At 40.9% G+C, this 27,134-nt stretch overlaps 1 protein-coding gene and 1 long non-coding RNA gene across 2 annotated transcripts in view; both read right to left on the bottom strand.

The window, feature by feature from the left end:
* The window catches only part of LOC135710288 (uncharacterized), a 494,016-nt gene that overhangs the window by 44,423 nt on the left and 422,459 nt on the right, over positions 1-27,134 (bottom strand). The gene's annotated exons all lie outside the window — the stretch shown is intronic.
* On the bottom strand, positions 4,816-5,445 carry LOC135710241 (uncharacterized). Its single transcript, XM_065232762.1, has 2 exons — positions 5,400-5,445; positions 4,816-5,342 (listed from the first exon to the last, which is right to left on the bottom strand). Exons 1-2 carry the CDS (start codon positions 5,443-5,445, stop codon positions 4,816-4,818), a joined length of 573 nt encoding a protein of 190 aa, XP_065088834.1.

Here is a 27,134-nt window from a genome sequence, read left to right on the forward strand (position 1 = left end):
CCCTGCCGTCATCTGCGAACAACTTGAGTGAAATCGAATTTCTCTGATGCGCTGATGCTAATTTTTTTTTTATATTAATTTATTTGTACAGGCTCAATCGAATAAACTTTACAGAGCCGAGTTCTCATTTGCATTATACATGATTAATGTCTTAAATCTAGAGTTAAAGGAATTGAACCGATTACTCGCGGTCGTCTCGAGGTTAGTGGAGATTTACAATTTTTTTGGATGGGGAAAGGGAGAAGGAGGTTTGAAATATGATTTATTATACAAATATTTGATTAATCCTAAAACATGAACTTATTTCTATTCATCTTGAAAACAAACATTAAAAAAAACTACACGCACAATACACAAATTAAACACAAGGTTAATCAAACTTACAATCTAAGGTTAGTATTCTTAAAGTAAACATATATGAGTTTCATAAACTCCAGATCACGTCTAGCCAAAATATCCCGAACTGGAACATTAGGTTGTTTACCTCGAGCCCGAAGGGAATCGCACAGCTCAGATCTGACTCCACGATGCTCAGCACAAGACCAAAGGATGTGATCGGCGTCTTGGTAACCTTGTCCACATTCACAGAGATTGCTGTCTCCCAGCCCAACACGAAACAAGTAAGCGTTTAACGAATAGTGATTGGACATGAGGCGAGACATCAGACGAATGAAGTCTCGACCCACATCCAACCCCTTGAACCAAGGACTCTTCGACACCTTAGGGATGATCGAGAATAGCCATCGTCCCAAACTTCCTTCACTCCATTTATTTTGCCAGCTGGCGAGCGACTGTTGACGATAAATGAAGAAAAATTCATTGTAGGCGATTTGTCGATCGTAAATATCGCCTTGCATAGCGCCCACCTTAGCAAGTGAGTCAGCCATCTCATTGCCCGGAATCGAGCAATGAGATGGGACCCGTGCAAAGGTGATGACAAAAGATCTTAAAGATAAAGCACTCAAAAGCTCTCGTATTTTCATGAGAAAATACGAGGAGTGCTTTACCGGCCTCATGGATCGAGTAGCCTCGACAGAACTGAGACTATCCGTAAAAATAAAATAGTGATCTGGTGCAAGTGAGGCGATCGTTTCTAGCGTATAGTGTATTGCCGCCAGTTCAGCAACATATACCGAACAAGGAGCTTGAAGCATTCGAGAGGCGCTATGAAATTCGTTAAAAATACCAAAATCAGCGGACGACTCTATTAGTGATCCATCTGTGAAGAACGATCTTGCGGAATCAACTTGGCCAAACTTCGCAGCATAAATTGACGAAACAATCATGGAACGATGATGTTCTGGGATTCCACGAATTTCTCGCGTCATAGATAAATCAAAACTAACTGAATTGCCGAAGTCGGAGAAGCATACACGATGGGGATTATGCTGTGAAGGGCTGACATCCTGAGTTATGTGCACGTAGTACAATGACATAAAACGAGTTTGAGGGTTTAGCTCAAGAAGCTTCTCAAAGTTTTCGATTACCAGTGGGTTCATAACTTCACAACGGGTGAGGAGCCTGAGGAGCCGATCAGAGAGTGGCAACATGCCCGCTAACACTTCTAGACTCATCGTATGAGTCGAGTGCATGCATCCTAACGCGATACGAAGACAACGATACTGGATACGTTCCAGTTTGATGATGTGATTTTTAGCCGCCGACTGGAAGCAAAAACTACCGTACTCTAAAACCGATAAAATCGTTGTCCGGTACAACGTTAGAAGACCCCACCACGTTCCGGTAATTGTTCGGAGAAAATTGATCCTTTGTTGGCATTTTCGTCTCAGATACTCAATGTGGGATCTCCAGGTGCATTTGGAATCGAACCAGACCCCAAGATATTTGAAAGACATGGAATGAGTGATCGGCTTACCCAAAAGTTGAAGCTTCGGTTGTGCTGGGCTATGCTTCCTAGAAAAAACGACCAACTCAGTTTTCTCCGTGGAGAATTCGATACCTAGCTGAATAGCCCAAGTAGACAAATTGTCTAAGGTATCCTGTAAGGGTCCTTGCAGGTCGGCCTCTCTGGGCCCTGTCATAGACACTACGCCGTCATCTGCAAGTTGTCTCAACGTGCAGTTGTCACTTAGACAATTGTCAATTTCTCTGACATAGAAATTGTACAAAAGGGGGCTTAAACATGAGCCCTGGGGGAGACCCATGTAACTAAATCGAGAAGCTGTAGAGTTTCCATGAGAAAAGCTCATATGTTTCTCTAACAGCAAATTGTACAAAAAGTTATTAATTAATGGGGAAAGGCCACATGCGTGGAGTTTGTCTGAAAGGACTTCAACCGATACTGAATCAAAAGCCCCCTTAATATCCAAGAACACAGAAGCCATTTGCTCTTTTTTAGCAAAAGCCAACTGGATTTCTGTGGAAAGCAACGCGAGACAGTCGTTCGTTCCCTTACCCCTACGGAAACCAAATTGAGTATCTGAGAGTAGGTGGTTCGTCTCTGATGCTAATTTGACAGCTCCTCTTTTTCCTCTACGGTTTTTTTTTCTTGTCGGGTATTTTCATCACTGCGACCATTTTTCTGATCTATTGTGATATATTCCCCGTTTTTTTTTCTTTAGCTATATCAAGATGCCGTATCACTATTATTAGGAGTGATCGCCATCGTTTGACTAATAGCATTATCCCAGCACGGCATTATACTTCGAATAAAGTGCACTGCCGTACTGGGAGTTGTTCTCCAAATGTCAAAGGGTTCTATCAGCCCCTTGTCGAAGAACTTACGCCAAAACATTGCCGGACAGTGGCATAGCCAATGTTCCGAGTCTTCCTTTTCTATGCCACAGAAGCGACATACATCATCTTGAAGTTTTCCAATCAGCTTCAAGTGATAACGGCTCGGACAATGACCTGTTATAAGACCTGCATATATACTTAGATCTTTCTTAGAAAGTTCCAGGATTTTGTGGGTCACAGAAATGTTTGGATTAATAAATCGCTTCGACTGCCTAGCAATAGAAGTGTTCTTCCAGTTTTCCTCCACTTTTGAAGATTCCCACGCTTTTAGTTCCATTCTAAGAGATGCATCCGATAAGCCACAAAAGGGCTCTGGCCCGATGAACTTATGAGAAGATCCGAGTCTTGCTAGTGCATCAGCTCTTTCATTTCCCTCAATCCCGCAATGACCAGGAACCCAATATAAGTTGACTTGATTATGACAAGACAATTTTTGAAGTGATTGAACACACTCCCAGACAAGACTTTAAAGCCGACTCTACGGTTAATCTTGGTACATGTCGCACCGCCTTGCGGAAAATAAAAAAAAAAAAAATCTAGATAACGATATGGTAAAGCTCATTCTCGAAAATTGTGTTCGTCAATTCGAAAACACGTTGTTGAGCAATTCTCGCTGAATCCTGTGATTTGTTTTTTGCACGAGGTTTTCAAATACCAATTTACCTTACCGGTCATTTCGAAGTTTTGAAGGTTACTTTAGAAATTCATAGGAAGTTTTGGCATCTTTTAGATTTCTGACCATTCGCATTTCTTGACCATTTTATTATGGAGGTCATCTGTGATTTGTCATTGTCATTTCGACATTTTTCGGAAATTAATTAATTCTTCAAAAATGGTGGGTCGCGAGTTAACGAATCTTCGAATGCTGGCTTTTAACATCAAAACATTCGATAGAATAACAGTTTTTCCAACTCCAATCACCTCTACCGACACCAACTTCATGCAGGAAATTCATAGAAACGACTATTTCTATCGCAATTGCGAATCGATCGATGTCCCTTTCCCTTTGAGCGTCCCCGCCCGTAGCGTAGATTGGCATCGTTTGTGTCGTTTGTGCGATATGGAATGTGAATTTGAATTCTGATGCACTTGCATGCATACCAAGCCATGTGCGAACTATGAACAAGTGCGGTGCTGGAGCTTTCTGATGTCGTTACTCAGCTGTTGGAAGCAGAAGAGATGGAGACGCAAGTTGAAATTTTGATTGAACTGAGTTCTAGGCAGTGCATTTCGAAAGTGCATCAGAGTGCGAAGGAAATTGCAACTTTGTCGCCTGATCGTTGCGAACGGGATTTTGATTCGGGGAGGAAAACTTCGTCCTTCGGAGCGGATGTACTGGGGACCAATCATTCAAAGACATCGACGAACGGTTTGCCTTTCCAATAGGGGGAAGTGTGCAAGTGAAAACCGGGACTTTGAATCGGTTTTCTTTATCGATGATGATTGATTGAGTGTGACGGATGTGTGTGTGTGGTTGCCTGATGATTGCGGGTTCATGAGAATTTGTGGTGTGCGAGTGTGTTTGACATGCATGCTGTTGGTAAGGATTTTGAGAAACTATTGAGCGAGTTTGGAACATAAAGAGCTTCTCCTTTAACGTGAATCGTTGTAGAATCCTTGTATGTATCTGATTTTTATTCACCCATTTTTTGGTTTCGTTCGAACTGTATTTTCCAAACTAAAAAAAAGGATTTTTTATATGGAAAATACGGTTCGAACGAAAACATTGTGATCTTTCCGCGACTCTCCGTCCAAATCAAATGGAGACTCACTTCACTCACGGCGACTATTGTCACCTCACTAGTGCATTTCAGCAAACAAGCTGTTCCAATTTCATGAGCGATGTCACAACAGTGTCCGAGATTTGTATTCTAGAAATCGTGAAGTAATAGGGAATATCATCTATCTTGAACGCCATCTTTGGACTCTACAATAAATCACCGTCAAATAATCAAAAGTCTATTATTATCGTCAGCATTCTGTTATCTTTAATTTGGAGAAAAAAAAATTACAAATCAAAATACAACTCGAAAAAAAATAAAATCGTATGGATGGATTTCAATGTCGTTGTCCTCTGGAACGGGAGGAGCGAGAACGAGTGCGTGAATGAGTACGCGACTGAGACCGCGTAGGTGTCCGTGGCCGTGATCCAGACCGAGGCTGCGACGGAGATCTTCCCCTTTGCCTTGAGGTCCGCATCATCACTCGATCTTTATCCTGGGCGGCCATCCGTCGACGAATGGTGCTCACCCGGCGCACCACGGGTGGACGCACCTGATCCAGGGTTGGTGTCTGCGAACGTCTTACGTGGTCGACCGGGTTGACAGAATCGCTCGGTCCTTGAAATGGCTCGGCACCGAGTGCGTCCAGGTCTTCTTGCACAACGTGCAGTCTTGAATGGAAAAGCGCATCTTCACGTTTGTTCAAATCTACGGATAACTTGAATCCTTTGTCGGAACCGGAGATCAGACCAAACTTGCGGCCAGTTTCCAGGTGCTTCAAAATTTCCCGTTCCAGATTCTGGGACTTTGACGCCACTTCGGGGTGATGGTCCAGCAAAGCATTTGAGATCCTGTTCAATGGAACTGAACGGGGAATGTCCGTTAGCTTGTATGATCTCTAGGAAAGGTGTTTTATTTTACCTGGTTCTCCGGAGTTTTTCAGGATACCGAAGATTGTTGTGAACATGTTGGAGTACGCAGCAAACACAACCGTATTGTAGAATGTGGAAATTTTGAATGACAGTTTCTACGCTTTTCGTGGGCTACTTTGAACCAGTAGGTTGCTTTGATTACACCTCTATTAGCGAATTCGTTTATTAATCAGTTCCAACCTGGATCGGGTACAAGGGGCAAGTCAGCTGTACTCAGAGCAAATACACGAAATGAAAATCAATTATTTTATTCATGTGTTTCAGCATTTGGCACAGCATTCGGCACTTCTAAATCAGTCGGCACAGATTAAGATGTGCAGGGTTGAGTACCACATGCTGCCTTCAGAACTTTTTCGCCTTCCATCCGCAGAATGCCCAAGCTCAGTTGTCCCGAGTCCTATCAAAACATTAAAATGTATGAAATTTTGATTGTAACAAAATGCTCACCGTAGAAATCAACGGACAATTCTTTACTTCCCTTAGAAATGCAAGCCGAACAATGGATTATGTCCCCTTTTGTTAGTTTTGTTCGATGCTAGATAATAGTGTCTTTCATGGAACTGTGTGCTGAAAATAGCTGAAAATGTTTTTCAATGCCCATGGAGATGCAAAGAGAAAATCGACTTAGGACCTAATCCATTGTTCAGCTTGAATTGTAGACGGACAATTCGCAACTCGAACAACCGGGCTTGTCCGCTCATTGCCGATTCCGGTCACGATTCCAACAGTGGTTCGGTTCGTTGAATTGTCCCGTTTTGGACCTTTTCGGGAAACCCTAGCACCATCGATCTGCGGCTGCGGGAGAACCCAACGAAATCAAATTCATCACTTTCAGCCGCATCAGTCGCTCCGCGGATGGTTTTTGAAGTCAAAGAATGAACCCAGTACGCTTCCAAAAATTATTAATAGAGCTCTAATGATTCCAATTAGCGTCGTCAGTGGTTAGTGCTCTGTCGGGGAATAAATTTTCCGCTGGGTTGTTTACTATTCCTCACGCATCGGTGGCTGGCGACTTTTAGAAGCTGTTTTCCGTTCCGAAACAGCCCGCATTCAGTTGGTTCCACGAACCGCAACAACAGCAACCACCAGGACCGTCGCTTCCGTACGCTTGGATGGCAACAATATGGGTTCGTTAAAGTTTCCTAAATAGAACTGGGTAACGAGCTGATTCAGGCCATCGTGTGTTTATTTCCACCTTACCTACATCTAGAGTTTAGTTGGGGTACAGCTGATGTTAAGAAATAGCAACAGAAGAGGCTATGGAATGGGAACAACTTAACCATGAGCGCACAAAATGCGTTTTTTTTGTCTGCAGATGGGAAAGGAATTTGTTTCAACCGTTGAAGTGTCACTTAAATTTTAACATCTATCAGGAGCAGAAATAAAATGGAAGGGCAAAAGTCTAGATGAGGAGAGATGATTGATTTGTATTGCTGTACTTTACTATCAATAGTTAAATCGTTTTGCAATCGATATAGAATTCCATACTTTTGGACTATTTACTTGATTTCATTGTCAATGCGTCACCTGTACTTTTGTCACCTATTTTGGCAAGCTTTCCGCTATCAACCAATATGAGCCCACCTTTCTCCGCAAAACAAGACCATCTACTGCCGATATCGCCAATTTCCAAATTCCACAATTCAGCAGCAACTCTCCAATTAATCAAGACTTTTCCTTCGAGGAGCTGCAGTTTGCATTGCGATACAGCACCGGCAACTTAGCCGGCCCAGATGAAATAGGTTATCCCCTTTTAAAAAAATCTTCCTATCGGCGGAAAGGACAAATTATTGGACATTTACAACGAGGTGTAAATGGTGAATTTCCGGCTGCAAGGCTCGGTTATCGCAGTGACGATTTTCCTAATAGCGATGAACCGGATCTTTACTCGTTTGCCACTCAACATCCATATTCTCGCCTAAGCGGATGACGTGCTAATTGTGACCACCATCGCAAGGACACGCATCCAAGCACAAGCAGCTGTATCAGCAGTTGCCAAATGGGCACCCTAGTAATAATTTTGGTTTTATGAGGGTTCTGTAGACCATGATTTAGACTTGTAGAATGCTATAAAATCACGATAAAACCTGCAATGTTACTTGGGCGGCCTCAGCCTGGTTCCAACTCTCAGCAGCAAAGAGTATCCGCTGTCACGTCTGCGCTTCCGGTCACCGAGTCGTCGGCGCTTCTATCAAGATCGGGAATCAACCGATCCCCCTGAAAAATACGATACGCATCTTGGGCGTTCTAGTTGATCGACACTTAACCTTCACGAAACACCTCCAGAGCGTTAAGGATAGTTGCAAGACTCGCATAAACCTTATCAAAACAATCTCCATGCGGCATCACACCAACAACCGAGCTATACGGCTGCATGTAGCCAAGGCAGTTATTGACAGCCGTCTACTCTACGGTCTGGAGCTCACCGCAATGGCCAAGGACAAACTGTGGCAAGTCCTTGCACCGGTTTACAACGGCTACATCCGGGTAGTTTCAGGTCTCCTGCCCTCGACGCCGGCCGACACAGCCTGCGCTGAAGTCGGGGTACTTCCTTTCCGGTTTCGAATCGACACCGCAGTCGCCATTAAAGCGGCTGCCTACTTGGCAAAAACATCGGGTAACGAATGGAGCTATCTCCTCGAGGAGGGGAACAGAATCCTCCGTACACCAGAAAAAGTTGGCAATAGAGACCGTTCACCATCGAAAGCCGAATTAAGGACCAGTTTAGGGCAGGAGACAACTCGGCGGCGCTCAGACATTCCGTCGTGGAGATGCTAAACTCCGGGTACCCCAGGCATACGCACCGTTTTACGAACGGGTCCAAATCGCACAACGGAGTTGGGATAGGCATTGTGGGAAAGATCTCACCAACGAGCTTGAGCCTACCGCCACAATGTTCTGTTTTTTTCTGCAGAGGCGATTTTCGCAGCAGCAATCACACCATCTGACCGATCAGTCCTAGTCCTCACTGATTCACACAGCGTAATTTATGCACTCCGGCCCAACATACCCACTCATCCGTGGATTCAGACGTGCTCCCCCCCCCCCCCCCCAACACAGTATTCGCTTGGGTTCCTGGGAATTGTGGCATCACTGGCAACTCCGACGCTGACAGACTGGCCGGGGCGGGACCATCTGGTGCTAGGTACTCCATGCAGGCTAGGACCGCTTCTAAGGAAAATCAAGGAAAGCACGCGTTCATGGAAGGACCTTGGGAGCCTGAAGGAGCAACGAGTCATCTCCAGCCTTCGCACAAGTCACATCCGGCTCTCACACGAGTTCGGCGGAGGTGTTTTCCACAAGACCTTCGTCGTCTGTAATATTCCAGCCACCGTCGAGCATATCCTCTGCGTATGTCCAAAGTACGAGCTCATGCGGCAACACTACGGCCTTTCGGGGAATATCGGCGACATACTGGGCGACGAACCTTCGATCCTGGCTACCCTGATCTCCTTCCTGAAGGACGCTGGATTGTTTTTCAATGTTTGATTCCTTCCTTTCGGCCGTCGGAGCATCTCTACCGGACGGGGGCACCGCCTTCCACGGTGGAGCTCTGCCTTGTTCGGATTAGTCAATAAGTTAACTCAATGTCAATGGTCTAGTTTGTTCTTCTGTGTTTCCCAAATTTTAAATGTCGTGCAACCAAAACTCTGTAAATTCCAACTGTGTTTTTTTTTTTCTCAAGGCAGGCCTTATACCTCTGTTATTTTTCCTGCAAAGTGAATAACTAGCCAATGCAAGGGGTAAGTCACTCCGCACACCAATCTTGGGTCATCTTTTTTGTCAGTGTGCCGCAAATATGCCGACATTGCCGACTGTGCCCTTCATAGAGCAAGCTGAGATTGTTTGTAAAATACCCATCCCGGCAACCCGGTATTTCTGACACCTTGTATGTTTTGGTTTGAAATCGCAAGGATAAATCGAATTGAGGATGACGCGGGAAGGGGCGGGTGTGTGAACTTTCGGTGTTTTGTGATCCATCAGATAATAAAAGTCCTGTGTTTTAGTGTTTTATAATGCCCTCAAAGGCAGACCAAAAATCGGAAAGAGTTGGAACCGGTGGGGAGCATTGTTAGAGACCAACTATAGAGGGTGATGAATAGACATCTTTAATTTGTTTTGTGTGATTTGCAGCACCATTTGAATTAAGGGTACTAATGAGGTATGATTAACTGCCTCTTCCTCTTGAGTCCACACTAGAACCTACATTTCGTATTAAGATCTATAAGTGAACTGCTAGTCTGAGTTCCTCTGGTATATTCAATTAAAAGATGTTTCTGAACATACAGTCAAACAGCACGTAATGTTCTGAACAACTTCAATGACAGTTGTCCAGCAGTGCTCCCATTTTATTTAAAACAATCTAATGCCTACCAGATTGTGCCGAAGGTATGCCAAAAATGTGCCCAAGCTGTGTAGAATATAATTCCGGCACAATGTGCTGAGTGACTTACCCCAAGGGGTGGTCACTCTACACACTTATTTTGCGCCAACATTTTTCTCAGTGTGCCGCGCTGTGCCGAGAGTGCCAGTCATCGGACTGACTTTGTTTGTCAATAATTCAAGCTGAACATTGCATTAGGTCCTAAGTAACATTGACAGATTCTCTTCGTCGACTTTCTCTTTGTATCCCCGTGGCCATCGAGGGGGACGACTCTATCTACGATGCAGAAAAGATTGTGTTTTGCTGTGGCTAGCTGCGCGCACGCTGAGTAGATAAAAAGAAGATTGATGACGATTCTGAAGATTTCCTGCAAAAAGATGATGCTCGATGCAAGTAGATGCGACAAATGATAGAAGATTTTTCGAAGCTTGATTCGCTAGTGTGAGATTTGTTGAGCATCTTAACTTGAGATTTAGATGTGTCGCCCCCCTCGGTGGCCATGTAAAAACATTCCCAGGTTTTTCAGAACACAGATAGGAAAAATAAGCTTTTATCTAGCATCTAATACGACAAACACAACAAGAAACGGTTATGTGCTCCAGTCGAAAGAGAAAGTCGACGAAGAGAATCGTTCAATGTTACTTAGGACCTAATGCAATGTTCAGCTTGAATTGTATGTTTGGTATAGAAACACTGGAATAAGAGACCAGCGGAGACACTCTTATGATTCCAATCGAACTGTCAAAAGCGCTTCCAATCTGCAATGTTTACAAATGGTTTGCTTCAATTAGGGAGGAGTATTAAAATCGTTTAACAATCACTCATGAACTCGCTCGTCGGTGCATTGGCGAAGTCACTCGCAAGCAGTTACAAATGCAAGTGATGCCAGGATTGCTTTGATGTATATCTTGTTGCCAAATTCATGTTTTTTTTTTTCTCCGCTGGTCTCATATTCCAGTTTTCTAGTTTGGTAGCCCGTTATTTTGACAGTTCAAATGTTTTGTTTTGCTTGCCGAAAGTGAGCGACAGGAATATCGTACGTGTTGATGCATTTCGAGAACCTATTCGTGGACGTTGAAGGAAGTCCTGCAATCCGAACTGATCATTCCGCAAGAAATCAGCGAAGAATTGGAGAGTGTTGCTTTCGCTTTTGGACAAGAATCCCAAAATTCGGATCACCATCAAGGAGCTCCTGGAGACGGAATGGATGACGCAGGAAATCAATTCTTCACAATTCAATTTGGCCAAAATCACCCCTTGCCGAAACAAATCCGGAGAAGTACTACGTAGATGCGAATATCTTCTCCAGCCAGGCGAGATTGTCCACGTTGCCGTACAGCCTTTCGATGGTGAAGATGACGATGCGTATACCCACATGGATGATTCTTTCATGGACCCCTACGAGATGTAGGGTAGTGCTAGTGGATTCACTTTGTTCCACGCCTCTTCCAAACTGGTGCAGATGGTCGATTCAAGAGCCGTGCAAATCATTTAGGAAAATATATTCAATGGAATCAGCTTCCATAGGTACTTACTTGCAGGCAGCCTCTTCTCATTCTGAATTACTTTAATCTTGATGAACCCCTCGGAATCACCTCTCAGGAGATACTTTTGCGTTTTTCCGCCCCAATTCGAGGTAACCAATTTCATAGAACTAACTTTGGAGGAAACGACAGTGGTTTCTCGCCTGTCTTCGACAACACGTAATACAGGAAGGGGGAGTCCTTCCCAATGGATGGTCCATTGAAATCTTTGTTATCCGGAATGCTATTCGCGGGCAATTGGTACATGTATTCCTTTCCTTCGTCGGACCACAATATAACGTGATCATTTGTCAGGGAATCACCTCCAGCATTGTCAATTTGCCAATATTTTACACAGTACTGTGCGTTGTTTTTGGGAACAGCAGTTCATCGTGATGATGGCCTTGAGACAACGGATCTGCTTCGATTGATTTTCGTAGATCGGTTCACGGTCCCCGTAGTGGTGATTTCCAGCACAAGATCATCCTTATGCTTAGACGGTCTCAAGGCAGAAATCCAATCCGGATTAACCTTTGAGCTTAGGTAAAATAGCACTTCCAGACTGAACGGTTCCATCACCATGATTTCCGCGTAGTATCGATTGCAGAATAATCGAATATCGTCGCAGTTTGCCATATGATAGCCTGGATGTTTGTAAGAACCTGAGCCATCTTGAAACTCTCGGTACACTTGCCATCGACCAGACTCCCCGTTTTCCGTTCCGAGCTTACTGAAAAGTTATTATCCTGTATGCTGGATCCTCGAGTCAAGCACAAAACTGCACTGAACCAAAACATCCGCAATACTTCGAATGATTATTGCATTGCTCGAGCCCTTTAACAATATACATTCGAATTTCGGATGATTTTCTTATGGTTGAATTCGTCGTCAGATGATGAACATCCATATGACTGTCATCCAAATACAGGATGATTTTCGTTTGAAAATTAGCTATAAAACATGCGGCACTCAAAGGACAAACAATTAAGAATAGTGTGACATGCAAGTGCTTTTAATTAGATTTATAATTTTACTATCTACAATTCCATACTGAATTAGCCATAATAAGCCATTCCATTATGGATACAAAAAAATTTCGTGGTGGAGAAAACCTCCTCCACCACGAATTAGCCAAACATTGGTTTTCATCCTTTACCTATGTTCGTAACAGCTCTGATAGCGATGCATATCCTGCCACCTCGTTTGTCAGCCAGATCAGCAAATGATGCTCGATAGAATTATTTACATCATCGTTTTGAATGATTTTCGTTATGGGGCTGAACCAATACCATATGCATTTCCATTTAGTATGACAGTCATTCTGCAGAGAGCATTGCGCATTTCAACTGAAGGCCCGGTTTCTTCTCATAACAATTTTCATCCTGTAGTAGAGAGGAAAATCATCTGATTTTAAATCAACCGTCATCCGGTAGCAGCTATCATTCGAAAAAGCGATTTCGGTGTTTTGTTTTGAATGGTCTGAGGTTTCATTCAATCAGAGGATGATGTTTGTGTACAGTGTGGTGCCGTATGACCCACCAGCAAACAGCGAGCTTGTTGAAAACTCACGACGAGATGATGGATGATGATATTTGTCCTCTGTCGCACGATGATGAGATTGGTCTAGATAGTCAGTAACTAAAAAGAAGTGGCCAAAAACTAACTGGAACAGACTTTAGAAGACAATTGTGATACAGAAAATAGTAAGATACTACTGGTGGGTGATAAGGATGAGGATGGCGGTAGTTGTGCTGCTGCTGATGACTGCAGGATGGAACGACCAGAAGGAACACTTCAGCACGATCCGTCCAGTAGCAGCAGTTGCGTTGGTGTCGCCACCAGTCCATACAAATCACCGAGCAAAAGTAACCGTCAGAGGCGGCAGCCGCAGGCACAGGAATAGCACAGTGATGCCAGTTACTTAGAGATCCTAAAAATGATGTACCATGCGTGCCAAACAGTGCCAATGTGTGTGCCCAGATGTTCCCAAATGTGTTTTTGTCACACTGTGCTGAGTGACCTACCCCTTGGGATAATGCAAAAGGAACAAAACTTTGAGCGAATAAAAGGTTGAAAGGACAAAAGGTCAAATGAACATAAACGATACAAAAGGTCGAATGTGCAAAACTTCAAATGGACTAAAGATCGAATGAAATTTAGTGGGAAAGAAGGTCGGATGATTAAAGATTAAAGAACAAAAAGTTAAAAACCTCACAAGGTCTTGTAGATCCTACATTTGTCCGTCTCGAATACTTTGAAAGAACCGTCAAAGCTTTTATCTGTCGAAGATCTTCTTCATGTGGCAAAGAAGAAGACAACTCCAGGAGTAAGATCTAACTTTCTAACACTTCAGATCGATAACTCAAGGTTTAAGATTAATGTACTTGCTTTAATCAACTGATTGCTTCGACCGTTTTGATCTGTTGGACCATTTGTCAATTTCGACCTTTTGCCCTACAATGATCTTTTCTGATTATATGTAAATTTCGTCTTGAATTGTTTTTTATTTGAAAGGTTCAATTGTGTTAGCTTTACGGAGCCGCTGATTCAGTGTTGTAACATTCAAAATTTTCTTAAATCGTCGCACAGTATGGATGGGACCGATTACTAGCTGTTCAATCGAGCTTAGAGGGTTGGCATTTTTTTGTAAACGATCCGGAGAGGAGCTTGGCGGTGAGGTGAATTCACTTCTAAAAATCAAAAACATTAACACAACCGAATGAACATTTCTCAGCTTTCACGATCAAACAACCGCTCGCAAGCTACCCCTGGTCCTTTCTGGGTAATATTAACCTTATTTGAAATTCTCGTCAGCGCCTCGGGCGCTTATAAAGGTAATTTCTTTCGCACTTCCCACTGAGCGCCACCCAAGGTGAATCCAACCGGCGGCCGGGTCGGAACGTGTTTTGTTTTCCCACGCGCGAAGCAAGTCAAAACTGAGCAAGCTAAATGGAAGCAGAATATATTGAGTGAATGATCCCATCATTTTCCACAACCACAACAGAAGGAATACGCAAAAAAAATACACAGCTAGGACCCTCACACCCTGCGGGAAGGATAGAATCGTGGAACGGAAAAAAAGGTCTCACTCGCTACCATTCCAATCCATTTCAAACCCCTTTCGCCGTTTCGGGTTTTTTTTCCTAGCCAAGGGTCAGGTAAAGTAGTACCCCATTTGGGGGCTATTTTTTCCTCGCATTTCGGTCGGAGAAGCTGACCCGATCTGACAGCATTCGCGGAAGTAGCTGTCCCATGCTGTCCCGGGCTGGAAAACATTTGCCAAATTTACATATCAAAAGCCCCTCGAGGGCCCATCAAATCACTTGGCAAACTTTCCGACACGCCATTGGCTCTCGTGCAAAGCAGTGGAAAATCTCGATTTGCCACATAAATTTCCGCACGGGGTCCACCGCCAGAGGTCGCTCACGCGTGTGTGACAGCTTTTTATTATTCTAATAAATTTTGACGACGATGCAGCCCGGCCCCCAGCGAGCTTGGGGGAAATTTATTCATATCGGAGAGCACGAGAGCAGCAGCAGCAGCCACTTAATATATCACTTTCGGAGTGTCAAGCCGCATCGCATCGCGGAAATGCGTGTCCACTCACAGCGGGAAGCGAGAGAGGTCTCATCTAAGCGACCGCCTGACCGCCGGGACACACGTTGGAAAAACCCCTGGAAAGAGGAGGGGCTGGTTTGATCGAGTGTCGTTGCAGTAGAAGCTCTGTCATTCACGCGAAGCTAGTGCTTGTCGTAGGTGGATTTCTTGATTTATGTTCTACATATAATCAGAACATTTTTAGATGTTCAGTACTGTGCCTGACCTTGGTAGTCGTCTGATTTTTAAATTTGCTTCTTTCTATTATTTACAAAATTCACTTCCATCAATGGTTTCTCGCAAACGACCATTCAAAGACGCAAAGTAACAATACCATCGGACATATACGATAAAACTCAATCTTTTTGTGATGTTGATTTGTATGACTGAGCTGTTATTGGTAAAAAATTGACGACAGTTACGTTACATCGAGTAGAAGTGAGGAACACAAATTGATTCGATCTTCTAAATGGAAGTGCAAAGCTTACCATGGGCGAAATTGCCAATTTTGTGATGGCATTGCACAGTAGTCCAGGATGGGAATGTAACAAGGCAACAGTCCTACGTGGAGGGTCTTCTATAAACTTTTTCAGCATAATTTAATGCAATAAGCTGTTCAGGAGACCATAACCTTTTCGCTGGTGGACAGTTGTTGAGAATTTTCCCACTATGTAGCGCTAGTATACATGTGAAATTCTCGCATGTGATATATCTCGAGATCCTGACCAGATAGAAAGTTGTCGTTTTGGGCAAAGTTGTTCAAGAGGTTAAGGCCTATCATCTTGCGGACAGTAGTTGAGAGTTTCTCACTATGCGACGCTAGAATACTGGCGGACAGTAGTTCAGAGTTTTCTCACTTCGTAGCGCTAGTATACATGTGAAATTCTTACATCTAAAATATCTCAAGATTCTGACCGGATAGAAAGTAATTGTCTTCGGCAAAGTTGTCCAGGAAGTCAAGATCTGTTCCTTGGTGAACAGTAATTCAGAATTTTTCCACTAGCGGTGCTAGTATACACGTGAAATTCTCGCATATACAATAGCTCGAGATATTGACCATCTAAAAAAGTTACTGTCTTCGACAAACTTGTACAGGAAGTCAAGATCTTTCCGTTGGTGGACAGTAGTTCAGAATATTCCCACCACGCCGCGCTAGTGTACAAGTTTGTCATTCCAGCTCAAGTGTATACACCACCTGTGGTCGATGTCAGCGATTTGAATCAAACTTACTTCTGAACAAACGGCTTTTTTGGTTTTGCTCTTAAGGGCCTAGAGTACATTTGGGCGACAACCCTGGATTTTCGAGATATTTAGTAGTTTTATCTTTATGAAGATTTTACTCTATTTTTGATCTTGGCATGCCATTTTGAAAGTGTTATAATGTAGATTCTTAAAGGTCTACGGACATTTTATTTTTGCTACAGCTACCACAGCAAAAAGACTGATTACCGGAAGGTATCCAAATTGTCAAAAAAATGGGTAATTTTTACCCAGGACGGGATCTTTTATTTCAGATATTTTGTGCTTAAATTCAAGTCTCCACACTTTGGGAAACCTCTTCTACTTGACGTGTTTTCAAGAGCAAATGATTTGAACAAACAGTTTTTAAGATATGGCCAGATGAGTGACAGGTAGTTTTGAGCGCTTCTGGTGGAAAAATACTTTTATTTGATAGTTTTGTACTTTTTCTTTAATTCTTTTACGCCGATAGTACAATAATATTTTAATCTTATTTTTTATATGAACTTGTGGTTCTAAAATTGAAACATACGTTCCTATGGGATTGAGCAAAAACGTTCGGCTTTAGAAGTACGATGCATTCAGATAGATTAGCAGGCATATAAAATGTCAGGTGTTGATGGCAGCTGCTACTTGAAGAATCTCCCTAAAAGTGCATTTTGGCAAAGCTTGGTTCAAATCGGTGACGTCTACCATAGCTTTTTTTAAATCTTTATACACTTGAGTTGGAATGACCAATGTACACTTCTCACATATGCTATAGCTGTAATTTCCATGAAAGTTTGCGTAATTGTTCGCTAGGAACAATGCAGCAATTTTGTGTTGGAATTCGGTCATTTTGACTCACGCCTAAATTTTGAAAAGGGAGTATTTTGATATATTTTTTCTAGAAATCATAGCACAAAGTTGTAGGAAACTGGATTGCATTTAGAAGACTATTGTCTAGAAGCTTATTCTTAGAAGCTTATTTTCTAGAAGCATATTTTAAGAAGCTTATTCTTAAGAAGCTTATTTTTAAGAAGCTTATTTTTAAGAAGCTTATTCTTTAGAAACTTATTCTTTAGAAGCAGATTTTTTGGATGTTTCTTATCTAGAAGCTTATTTTTTAGAAGCTTATTCTTTAGAAGCTCGTTAATTAGAATATGGTTTAAAGTTTATTCTTAAGAAGCTTATTTTTCAGAAGCTTATTCTTTAGAAGCTTATTCCTTAGAAGCTTGTTCTTTAGAAGCTTATTAATTAAAAGCTGATTCTTTAGATGCTTATGGTTTAGAAGCTTATTTTTAGAAGTTTATGCTTATAATATTATTTAGAAACTTATTAATTAGGAGCTAATTATTTAGACGCTTATTTTGTAAATCCTTACTCTTTAGATACTAATTATTTAGAAGCTTATTATTTATAAGCATATTCTTTAGAAGATCATTAATTAGAACATAGTATTTTGAAGGTTATTCATTAGAAGCTTAGTAATTAGAGCCTTATTCTTTAGAAACTTATTGTTTAGAAGCTTATTCTTTAGAAGCTCGTTAATTAGAATAATATGGTTTATAAGCTTATTCTTTAGAAGCCTTTCCTTTAGTAGCATATTCTCATGAAGCTTATTTTTAGGAGCTTATTTTTTAGAAGCATATTTTTAAGAAGCTTATTCTTTAGAAGCTTATTTTTAAGAAGCTTATTCTTTAGATGCTTATTCTTAAAAAGCATATTCTCCAGAAGCTTATTTAAGATGATTATTCTTTAGAAGCTTATTATCTAGAAGCTTACTCTTTAGAGGCATATTCTTTAGCAGCTCGTTAATTGGATGAATATGGTTTAAAAGCTTGTTCTTTAGGAGCATATTTTTCAGATGCTTTTTCCTTAGAAGCTTGTTCTTTAGAAGCTTATTAATTAAAACCTAATTCTTTAGATGCTTGTATTCCAGAAGCTTATTCTTTAGAAGCTTAGTCTTTAGAAGCTTATTTCTTAGAAATTTATTCTTTAGAAACTTATTCTTTAGAAGTTTATGGTTTAGAAGCTTATTTTTGGAAGCTAATGCTTTATTTGCATATTATTCAGAAACTTTTTAATATGAGCTTATTATTTAGACGCTTATTTTTTAGATACTTATTCTTGAGATACTAATTCTTAAGAAGCTTATTGTTTATGATCATATTCTTCAGAAGCTTCTTCTTTTGAAAATCATTAATTAGAAACTTATTCTTTAGAAACATATTCTGTAGATGCTTATTCTTTAGAAGTATATTTTTTGATGTTCCTGCTTTAGAAGCATATTGTTTAGAAGCTCTTTAGAAGCATATTCTTTAGAAGCATATTCTTTAGAAGCTCGTTAATTAGAAAAATATCGTTTAAAAGCTAATTCCTTAGAAGCTTTTTTTTATGAGCATATTCTCTAGAACCTTATTTTTAGATGCTTATTCTTTAGAAACTTATTTTTCAAGAAGTTTATTCTTTAGAACCATATTGTTTAGAAGCTTATTCTTAAGGTGCTTGTTCTTCAAAAACATATTCTCTTGAAGCTTATTTTTTAGATGCTTATTCTTTAGAAGCCTGCTGTTTAGAAGCATATTCTATAGAAACTCGTTATTTAGAAGAATTTGGTTAAAATCCTTTTCTTTAAAAGCTTATTTTTTAGAAGCTTATTCTTTAGAAGCTTGTTCTTTCGAAGCTTATTAATTAAAAGCTCATTCTTTAGATGCTTATATTTTAGAAGCTCAATCTTCAGAAGCTTAGTCCTTAGAAGCCTTCTTATTCTTCTCTTTCTTCTTATTTTTCGCATTTCAAGCTAATTGCTTATTGCATATTAACTTATTGCGTGTTCTCAACTTAGTGTGCTAGATGCAGTTCCACAGTTGTTAATTGGAAGCTTTCGATGCCTGTATCATTTTTGCATTAGTATAATTGTGTGCAAGTTCAATCATACTCTCAATTCTAGGGAAGTTTAGAAATTTTCAAACCCGAAAAATTCCTAGACCGTACCGGGAATCGAACCCAGCATGGTCTAGAAGCTTATTTTTTTTTAGAAATTTAATCTTTAGAAGCTTCTTCTTTAGACGCTTATCCTGTAGAAGCTTATAGGTGAGAATCTTATTTTTAGAAGTTTATGCTCTATAAGCATATTCTTTAGAAGCTTATAATTTATAAGCTTATTCTTCAGAAGCTTGTTCTTTAGAAGATCATTAATTAGAAACTTATTCATTTGAAGGTTATTCTTTAGAAGCCTATTAATTAGAACCTTATTCTTTAGAAACTTATTCTGTAGATGGTTATTCTATGCGCGCTCACGGTTGTTCACCACCATTTTCTTTTTCAATGGGTTTTAAATTAATAAAAATAAAAACAGTTGAAGCATGAACATGACTTCATCAATAATCTTTATTTATCTTATTCTTATAACTAACATAAATGCTTATTCTTTAGTAGTATATTTTTTGGATGTTTCCTAATCCTTTGGATGGAGCCTCAAATAATGAATGCTAATGTAAATGAAATACCTTGGAAGAAGTTTGAAAAGATGATTTTGAACTATTACAGAATTTACCTTGATGATATTTTCAAAATTGATTTTAGATGCATTTGATCAAAAGTAATGCAAAGTAATTTGAGTTTTTGAACCACACTAATGAAGCATTACGTATCAGATGTCAAATTGTGTTTTAAATCGATATAAAGGCTGACCAAAAGTACATTGGTACGCACAAAAAAATCTGTGGTTCGTGATTCAATCAATTTAAAAAGTCCATTAAAACTTCAAAGCTACAGCATTAGATTGTTACATTTCTCCAGTTCTAACGAAATCTCGAACCTTCCTCTTGATGGAGCCCGGAAACGGACACGGAATCAGCTCATTTCGTCCATTTTGCCCGCATTTGCTGGATGTCTTTGACTGCCCCGCCGCTTCATCGAAAAGTCGCTGCTTTGAAATTGCCCAGTATTTTTCGATTGGTCGAAATTCTGGGAACAAAATCGATATGGTTGCCAGCATACCACTCCAGAATCACCTTGACGTAGTGGCAGCTGGCCAAATCGGGCCAAAAGATGACTTTGCCCCTATGCTTGCGGATGAACGGCAATACACGCTTTTTCAGGCATTCTTCGATGTAAACTTGGGATGTCATTGTCGAGGATGTTTCAGGCCACAACTGCAAATCGCTTGTCAAATCATGGCCTTCTTCGCGAACTTATTTGCAAATACGAACTTGAATCTTCCCGGCACATCGCCACGTTCAGTCGCGATGTAAAACTTTTGACCGGGAAGCTGCTTAAAATCGAGTTTGACGTATGTTTCGTCATCGATCAAAGTGCAGCCTTTGTGTTTCGTAAAAACACGGTCGTACAAGAGCCTTGCACGCTTTTTGGTCACGGAACTCTGCTTCATGTGCCGGATCGGATGTTTACTGGCCTTCCCTGGCAAGAATGTTCCACATCGTTTGAAAGTTTTCGTTGTCCTACTGGCCACATCTCAGATCGAAAGACCGAGGTTGGCTTTAACGCACCTCAACACCTTGCTGCGCAGCTGACGATCCGGTTTTGAGGACTCGACAAACTGTTGTTTTCGGCATCTTCAGGATCTTCTTTTGCGTTTGTGCAAAATATTTTTAATTCTTTCGATTTTCCATTTGACGTTATTTCTGAACGCTATCGACTACTTTGATCAAGTGGAGGCGAACCAGCCTAAGGCTGAAAGCCTCCTAAATAAAGCTAAATAAATTAATAATACTTTGATCAAACTTGCACCAGCTGTTCTCTATAGAAGTGTAAGCAAATCACTGTCAAAGATTTTCGATTCCCAACACTAAAGGCGTGCTAGCGGTGCGCGAGGGGCGTACCAATTTACTTTTAGTCAGCCTTTACAAGTAGTTTCCACAATTTCTTGTTCTTCTGGTTGAGAGGCTTGGGAAATTTTCGAGAGTGAAAAAGGTCAAACTTTGACCGCTTTGCGCTACCCCTAAATCAAGTTCGATTGAGCTCAAATTTTGCAAAGGGTTGTTATAATATACATTTTGTAACATTTTGAAATTTGATGATTATTTTTTCTCAATACGTTCTTTGGCACCCTAGTGTCATCATTTCAGAAAAATAGGCTTTCAAAAAGCATATATTATGCAATATTAATATTGTATTTATTTTGCTACTAAAATTTTTATTTTTTTTTTGATTTTCAACGTAAATTTGGGATTTAATTTTCAGTGTGTATTTTTTCTGAAAAAAAGAATCCAGTCTCCTACAAATTTATCTCAGACGTAATTTCGATTAGATGAGCCGTTTTCGTCCTATGATTTATTGAAAAATATCGAATACGTTAGTTTGAAAAAAGGCCATTCTCGATGTGTGCCACGCGATCGTCTGTTTTCTCGGCAGCAACCATTGTGTGGTCCACCTCATTGTTCTTCATCAGCAGTTCTTTCGGTCGATGCGTCGTCAACTTTGGAAAGCAACCGTTTAGTGATGAATGTGTGAGTGTGGACCACGTTTTGCGCCCATTGCTGCAATAGATGCGCTCTGACCCCCGTTGGCGATACTGCCATATAATGAAACCACTGGAAGCGGCTCCCGTTATGATGGAGGAGGAGGCTTTTTGGATAGCAGAAGATATAGTTTTGATTGTGTTGTACCTTTTGACTATAGTTTTAACATGCATTAAGATGTGACCAAGAATCCTCGGCTCTGTAAAGTAAATTCGATTGAGCCTTATCAAATAAATTAATAAACAAAAAAAAAGACAATCCAGTCTTCTTTTACTTTTTCTGATACATCATTTCGATTAGATGACCCGTTTTCATGCTATCGAATACGTTATTTTGAAAAATGAGGTGAGAGTTAATATGGCCGAACTCCAGCACAAACTTGGTTCATTGCCCTGAGTAAACAATAATGAAAAATTTCATCAAAAAATCAAATCTCACCAATGCCCAAGATCACGTTCGATTTTCCTACACAAAAATCAATAAGAAAGCAACTGCGGATGATATTACAAGCTGTGATACCGTAGTTACGAATATCAAGCTCACCAGCTACAAGTTTAACCAAACCGTGGTGAGTTTGAGTTTCATGATTTTTGCTTTACATTCACACGCGACCCGAACGTACCGTCACTGTCGGCAGCAGTAGCTTCGTGTCTGCCATCGGTGAAGAGTAAAGAGAGACTATGCCTTCTCTTTCTAAGCGATGTGCATCGGAATCAGTTTTGTGTCGAGTCAACTCTCAGCCAGGGTGGCCAGACCTACCGATTTATCGGTAGTTCTACCGATTTTCGGAATGCCTACCGATTCACAGACGAAAGGTTGAAAACTACCGATTTTTCACTTTTCCTACCGAGAATCACAGATTTTTAGTTATCTTGAAAAATGTTCAATACCTATTTTTTTCCGTGTAGTTAGAATTAGAACTGGGGTGGGACGTGCTGTCAAATCAGGTCATAGTGATCATTTTTGTATGAAATTGGTTCCAAACGTAAACAAACCCTGTAGGTTTCTTATGGCTTGTTTACGTTTGGAACCAGTTATGCGAGGTAGGCGACGATTGTTCGTATTTGACAGCCACCTCTCCCCCTTTAATTAAAAATATTGATTTCGACACGTTCAAAGCAAAGAGAAGAGGAGATAATACGGGGGCGAAAACGAACCACTTTTCTTTCAAACGTGAACCAGCTCGTGATTGGCCGATTTGAAGTGCGTAAGATAGAGATAGAGATAGATATAGATAGATATAGAGATAAAACAATAAAGCTGGGTTTAGATTAGGCAAGTCAAATGATCAACTCAGTTGAATTTAATTGGCTTGAAAAGTTGAGCCTGGTTCAACTTTTTTTAATTCAAGTGAGTTGATCAAGTCAGTTGAATGGCATGGTTTACACGTTCAATTCGCGTTCAAGTCAGTTGAATTCAACTGACTTGATTAATTGACTTGCCCTGTCTAAGCCCAGCTTAAGAGTCTCCTCTTCCTCTTAGGTTTAAAGCAGAAGAACTGAAGGACAGTGTATTGTTCTGAAGCAGAGTCCCCCCACCACCCCCCGCTCATAAAGGTTTCAAGTTTCGGGAAAGCCTTGACACGGCCTACCGATAACTACCGATAAAAGTTTTGAGAAGCTACCGACAATGAAAAAAATAATCTGGCCACCCTGCTCTCAGCTTCGTTTGTGCATGTTGTGAATAGTCTCACAAAGGAGCCTGTACAATCAATATCAAACAAACCGGCGCCGGTGGTGTAGTGGTAAGCGTGACTGCTTTCTAACACCCCGATGGGTCTGGGTTCAATCCCAGCCGAGGTCGGTGGGATTTTTCTGAGGTATAAAAATCTCTGGTCACGTCTTCCTTCGGAAGGGAAGTAAAGCCGTTGGTCCCGGCCCATGTGTGCTTGAATGGGTGCGATATTCTACGCAGGTGTGGAAGCTGCCTTCGTCAATGGATGGCAATCGATGTCCGTCGGTGATTGGCACTAGATTGCGGAACAGAGACCGACGTTAAATAAAGGAAAAAAAAAATGATATTTTGTTCCAATATCACGCGTGATATTGAGACCGTATGAGAGCGGAAAAATATCAATTTATTGATGATTTTGCCAACACTGGCTCTTCGAAACGAGAACTGAAAATCGTGACTCCGCCGACACGGTAATCTTGTGGGCACCAAGAGAAGACGGACCAAGTCTTTCTTCCGCCGAATAACCGTCTTCAACACGCAGTTGTTAGAACTATATTGTACGACCGATTGCATCGTGTGTACGTCCAGCTCGGTGACCGGGTGGAGATCAACTGTCTTCTCTATGTATCCCGATCTCGGCTACACTGAACGAAAACATCCGCAATACTTCAACTGATTATTGTATTGCTCGAGCCCTTTAACAATATGCTGTCGAATTTCGGATGATTTCCTTATGGTTGAATTCGTCATCAATTGATGAGCATCCATGTGACTGTCCTCCAAATAAAGGATAATATTTATTTGAAAATTGGCTGTAAAACATACAGGGCTCAGAGGGCAACCATTTAAGGATAGGATGACTTGCAAATGCTTTAGTTTAGATTATTAATTCGATTGTTTACATTTACATATTGAATAGCCATGAACAGTCATTCATCATGGAAACTTCCACCACCACGAAATAGAAAATTTACGGTTTCCACGCTTTGGCAATGCTCGTACCACCTCAGAGCAACAAATGACGTTCGATAGAATTATTTAAATCATCGTTTTGAATGATTTGTGTTAAGGGGCTGAGCCAATATCAAATTAATTTCAATTTAAGATGACTACCATTCTGCAGAGAGCATTACGCATTCCAATTGAAGGCCCTATCCCTTTTCATAACAATGTTCATCCTGTATTTGAGAGGAAAATCATCTGATTTCAAAACAACCGTCATCCGGTTGCAGCTATCATTCGAAAAGGCGATTTCGATGTTTCGATTTGAATGGTCTGAGGTTTCATTCGAACAGAGGACGGTGGTTTGGTACAGTGTACTGCCGTCTGCTACACTCTCGATGGATAGGCTATTGTGGTAATTTCAGGTCAGTGAGAGTATATGAGGCACATGTCAAAGGCCGACATCGATTTGCAGGTAATAGGTAGAGTCGGTGTATAATGAGTCACGCCAAGAGTGAAGCCAAGTCTACCTATTGAACTGTCAAACCGGCTACCTATCGTGCAAAGTAAACAAGCATTACGATGCTATGAAAGGTCCACGAAAGGTATTGCAATTAAATATTAAATATAACCGAAGAAATGATCATATACACGCAGTGAGTATTACATTTGTCATGCGATACGTTTTGTAATGATCAGTAATGACAATTTCTACTATTTTTCCTTAAGATAATTCGACAAAATCACTGATATAATGATTTATTAGAGCCGTTAATTTTTTTCCTAGCTAGAAGTCATTTGAAGTTGATGCAGAAGTCCTCTGTTGCCAAGTTAAAAGAAAGGGAATCTTTCGAAAACCGTGATGCGAGTTCAACTGTTTTTCTCTTGGCGTGACTCATTATACACCGACTCTAGTAATAGGGTGGTACGAAAAGGATTATATATAATTGACTTTAGGATTTGGATTTTAATATAAATAATTTTGAGTGCATGTATCTAGTGGTAAGTTTACTTTAAGCAATGGTATTTAAACAAATTTAAAATTAAGAATTTGACCTAAATGAAATAACTAACACTGGCTATGATGATTATAATATATTAAAAAATATCGGATATGCCAATGAATGAAAAATTAGGCGCTAGTCAAAATGGCTGAATTTGAGCACAAACTCGGTTAATTTCCCCTGTGGATCAAACTTGCGATGTTTCATGGAGTACGAAGGGAGTAAATTAAAATCTCTTCGTCAGTTGGCGTGGATTTGCTCGATTGAGCACTAACAGGCTTTTAAATAGACCTTCTCCCATTTGTATGAAACTTTGCAAAATAGTTTGTTTTTGGCGATGATTTAAATTTTTGCTAAAATTCGGACATTTGGGATCTTGCCAAACTTTCAAAATGGCTACCTAATTTATTTTTTTCAAAAAAATATTGCGTGAAAATGGCAGTTTTGATCGCATTAACGTCTGTGACAAAGTTTCAGAGAAAAATAATGTAGTTCATTTGAGAATAATAAACAAAAGTGTTGTTCATTTATTTAAAATAAAAATTCAATAAAACAAATTTTTCAAAGTGTCCTTGTCCGATTTTGGAAGTTTAAAAAAAAGCTGACGAAAGGTGAAATTTTTTGGAATGTTCAAATGTATGCACACCTGATACTGACAAAAAATATAAGACAAGAGCTTGTGGTCAGTAGGGGCAATGGATGTAATGTCGGCCTAAATGCTCCTAAAGGGTGATACGGTCAAAATTTGGTCAATATCAACTTGACGTATTTCTTTCAATTTTGCATTTAAAAAACCTGAACACCCCTCATTTTGAAGGTGTGTGTGTGTAGAATGTTGCTCCTATTTTGATTTTGGAATTCACTCTTCAGTTGTCAAAATGCCGTCCAAGCAAGAAGAGCAGCGTATCAAAATTTTGCTCGCGCATCGCGAAAATCCGAGCTACTCGCACGCAAAGTTGGCAAAATCGCTAAAAGTTGCCAAATCAACCGTTACAAATGTAATTAAAGTGTTTGGGGAACGTTTGTCGACAGCCAGGAAGTCTAGATCGGGGGGAAATCGAAAACCGGAAGCCGCTGAGACGACAAAGAGAGTTGCCGGTAGTTTCAAGCGAAACCCTAACCTCTCTCTCCGAGATGCCGCAAATAAGCTGGGTGTATCGTCTACAACCGTGCATCGAGCCAAAAAACGAGCCGGACTATCGACTTACAAGAAGGTAGTGACTCCAAATCGCGATGATAAACAAAATACGACGGCCAAAGCGCGATCCCGGAGGCTGTACACGACGATGCTGACGAAGTTTGACTGCGTGGTAATGGACGACGAAACCTACGTCAAAGCCGACTACAAGCAGCTTCCGGGACAGGAGTTTTATATGGCAAAAGGAAGGGGAAAGGTAGCAAATGTTTTCAAGCACATGAAACTGTCAAAGTTCGCAAAGAAATATCTGGTTTGGCAAGCCATCTGTACCTGTGGCTTGAAAAGCAGCATTTTCATAGCTTCCGGAACTGTCAACCAAGAAATTTACGTGAAAGAGTGTTTGAATAAACGTCTGCTGCCTTTCCTGAAGAAACACGGTTGTTCCGTACTGTTTTGGCCGGATTTGGCATCTTGCCATTACGGTAAAAAGGCCATGGAGTGGTACGCCGCCAACAACGTGCAGGTGGTTCCCAAGGACAAGAACCCTCCCAACACGCCAGAGCTCCGCCCAATTGAGAAATACTGGGCTATTGTCAAGCGGAACCTAAAGAAGACCAAAAAAACTGCTAAGGGCGAGCAGCAGTTCAAGGCAAACTGGCTTTCTGCGGCGAAGAAGGTGGACATGGTGGCTGTACAAAATCTGATGGCAGGGGTCAAGCGTAAGGCCCGGCAATTCGGATTTGGAAAAGCGGAAGCCT

Source organism: Ochlerotatus camptorhynchus, unplaced genomic scaffold (assembly GCF_037179485.1).
Source record: "Ochlerotatus camptorhynchus isolate MF236.1 unplaced genomic scaffold, CSIRO-AGI_Acam_v1.1 ptg000374l, whole genome shotgun sequence".
Lineage (NCBI taxonomy): Eukaryota > Metazoa > Arthropoda > Insecta > Diptera > Culicidae > Ochlerotatus > Ochlerotatus camptorhynchus.

What these genes read in the sequence shown, in the direction of transcription:
- LOC135710241 (XM_065232762.1), bottom strand. Translation starts at nt 5,445, where the DNA reads ATGTTCACAACAATCTTCGGTATCCTGAAAAACTCCGGAGAACCAG. An exon ending in GAAAAACTCCGGAGAACCAG is followed by an intron (nt 5,343 to 5,399) that starts GTAAAATAAAAC and finishes TTCCCCGTTCAG; the next exon opens with TTCCATTGAACAGGATCTCA.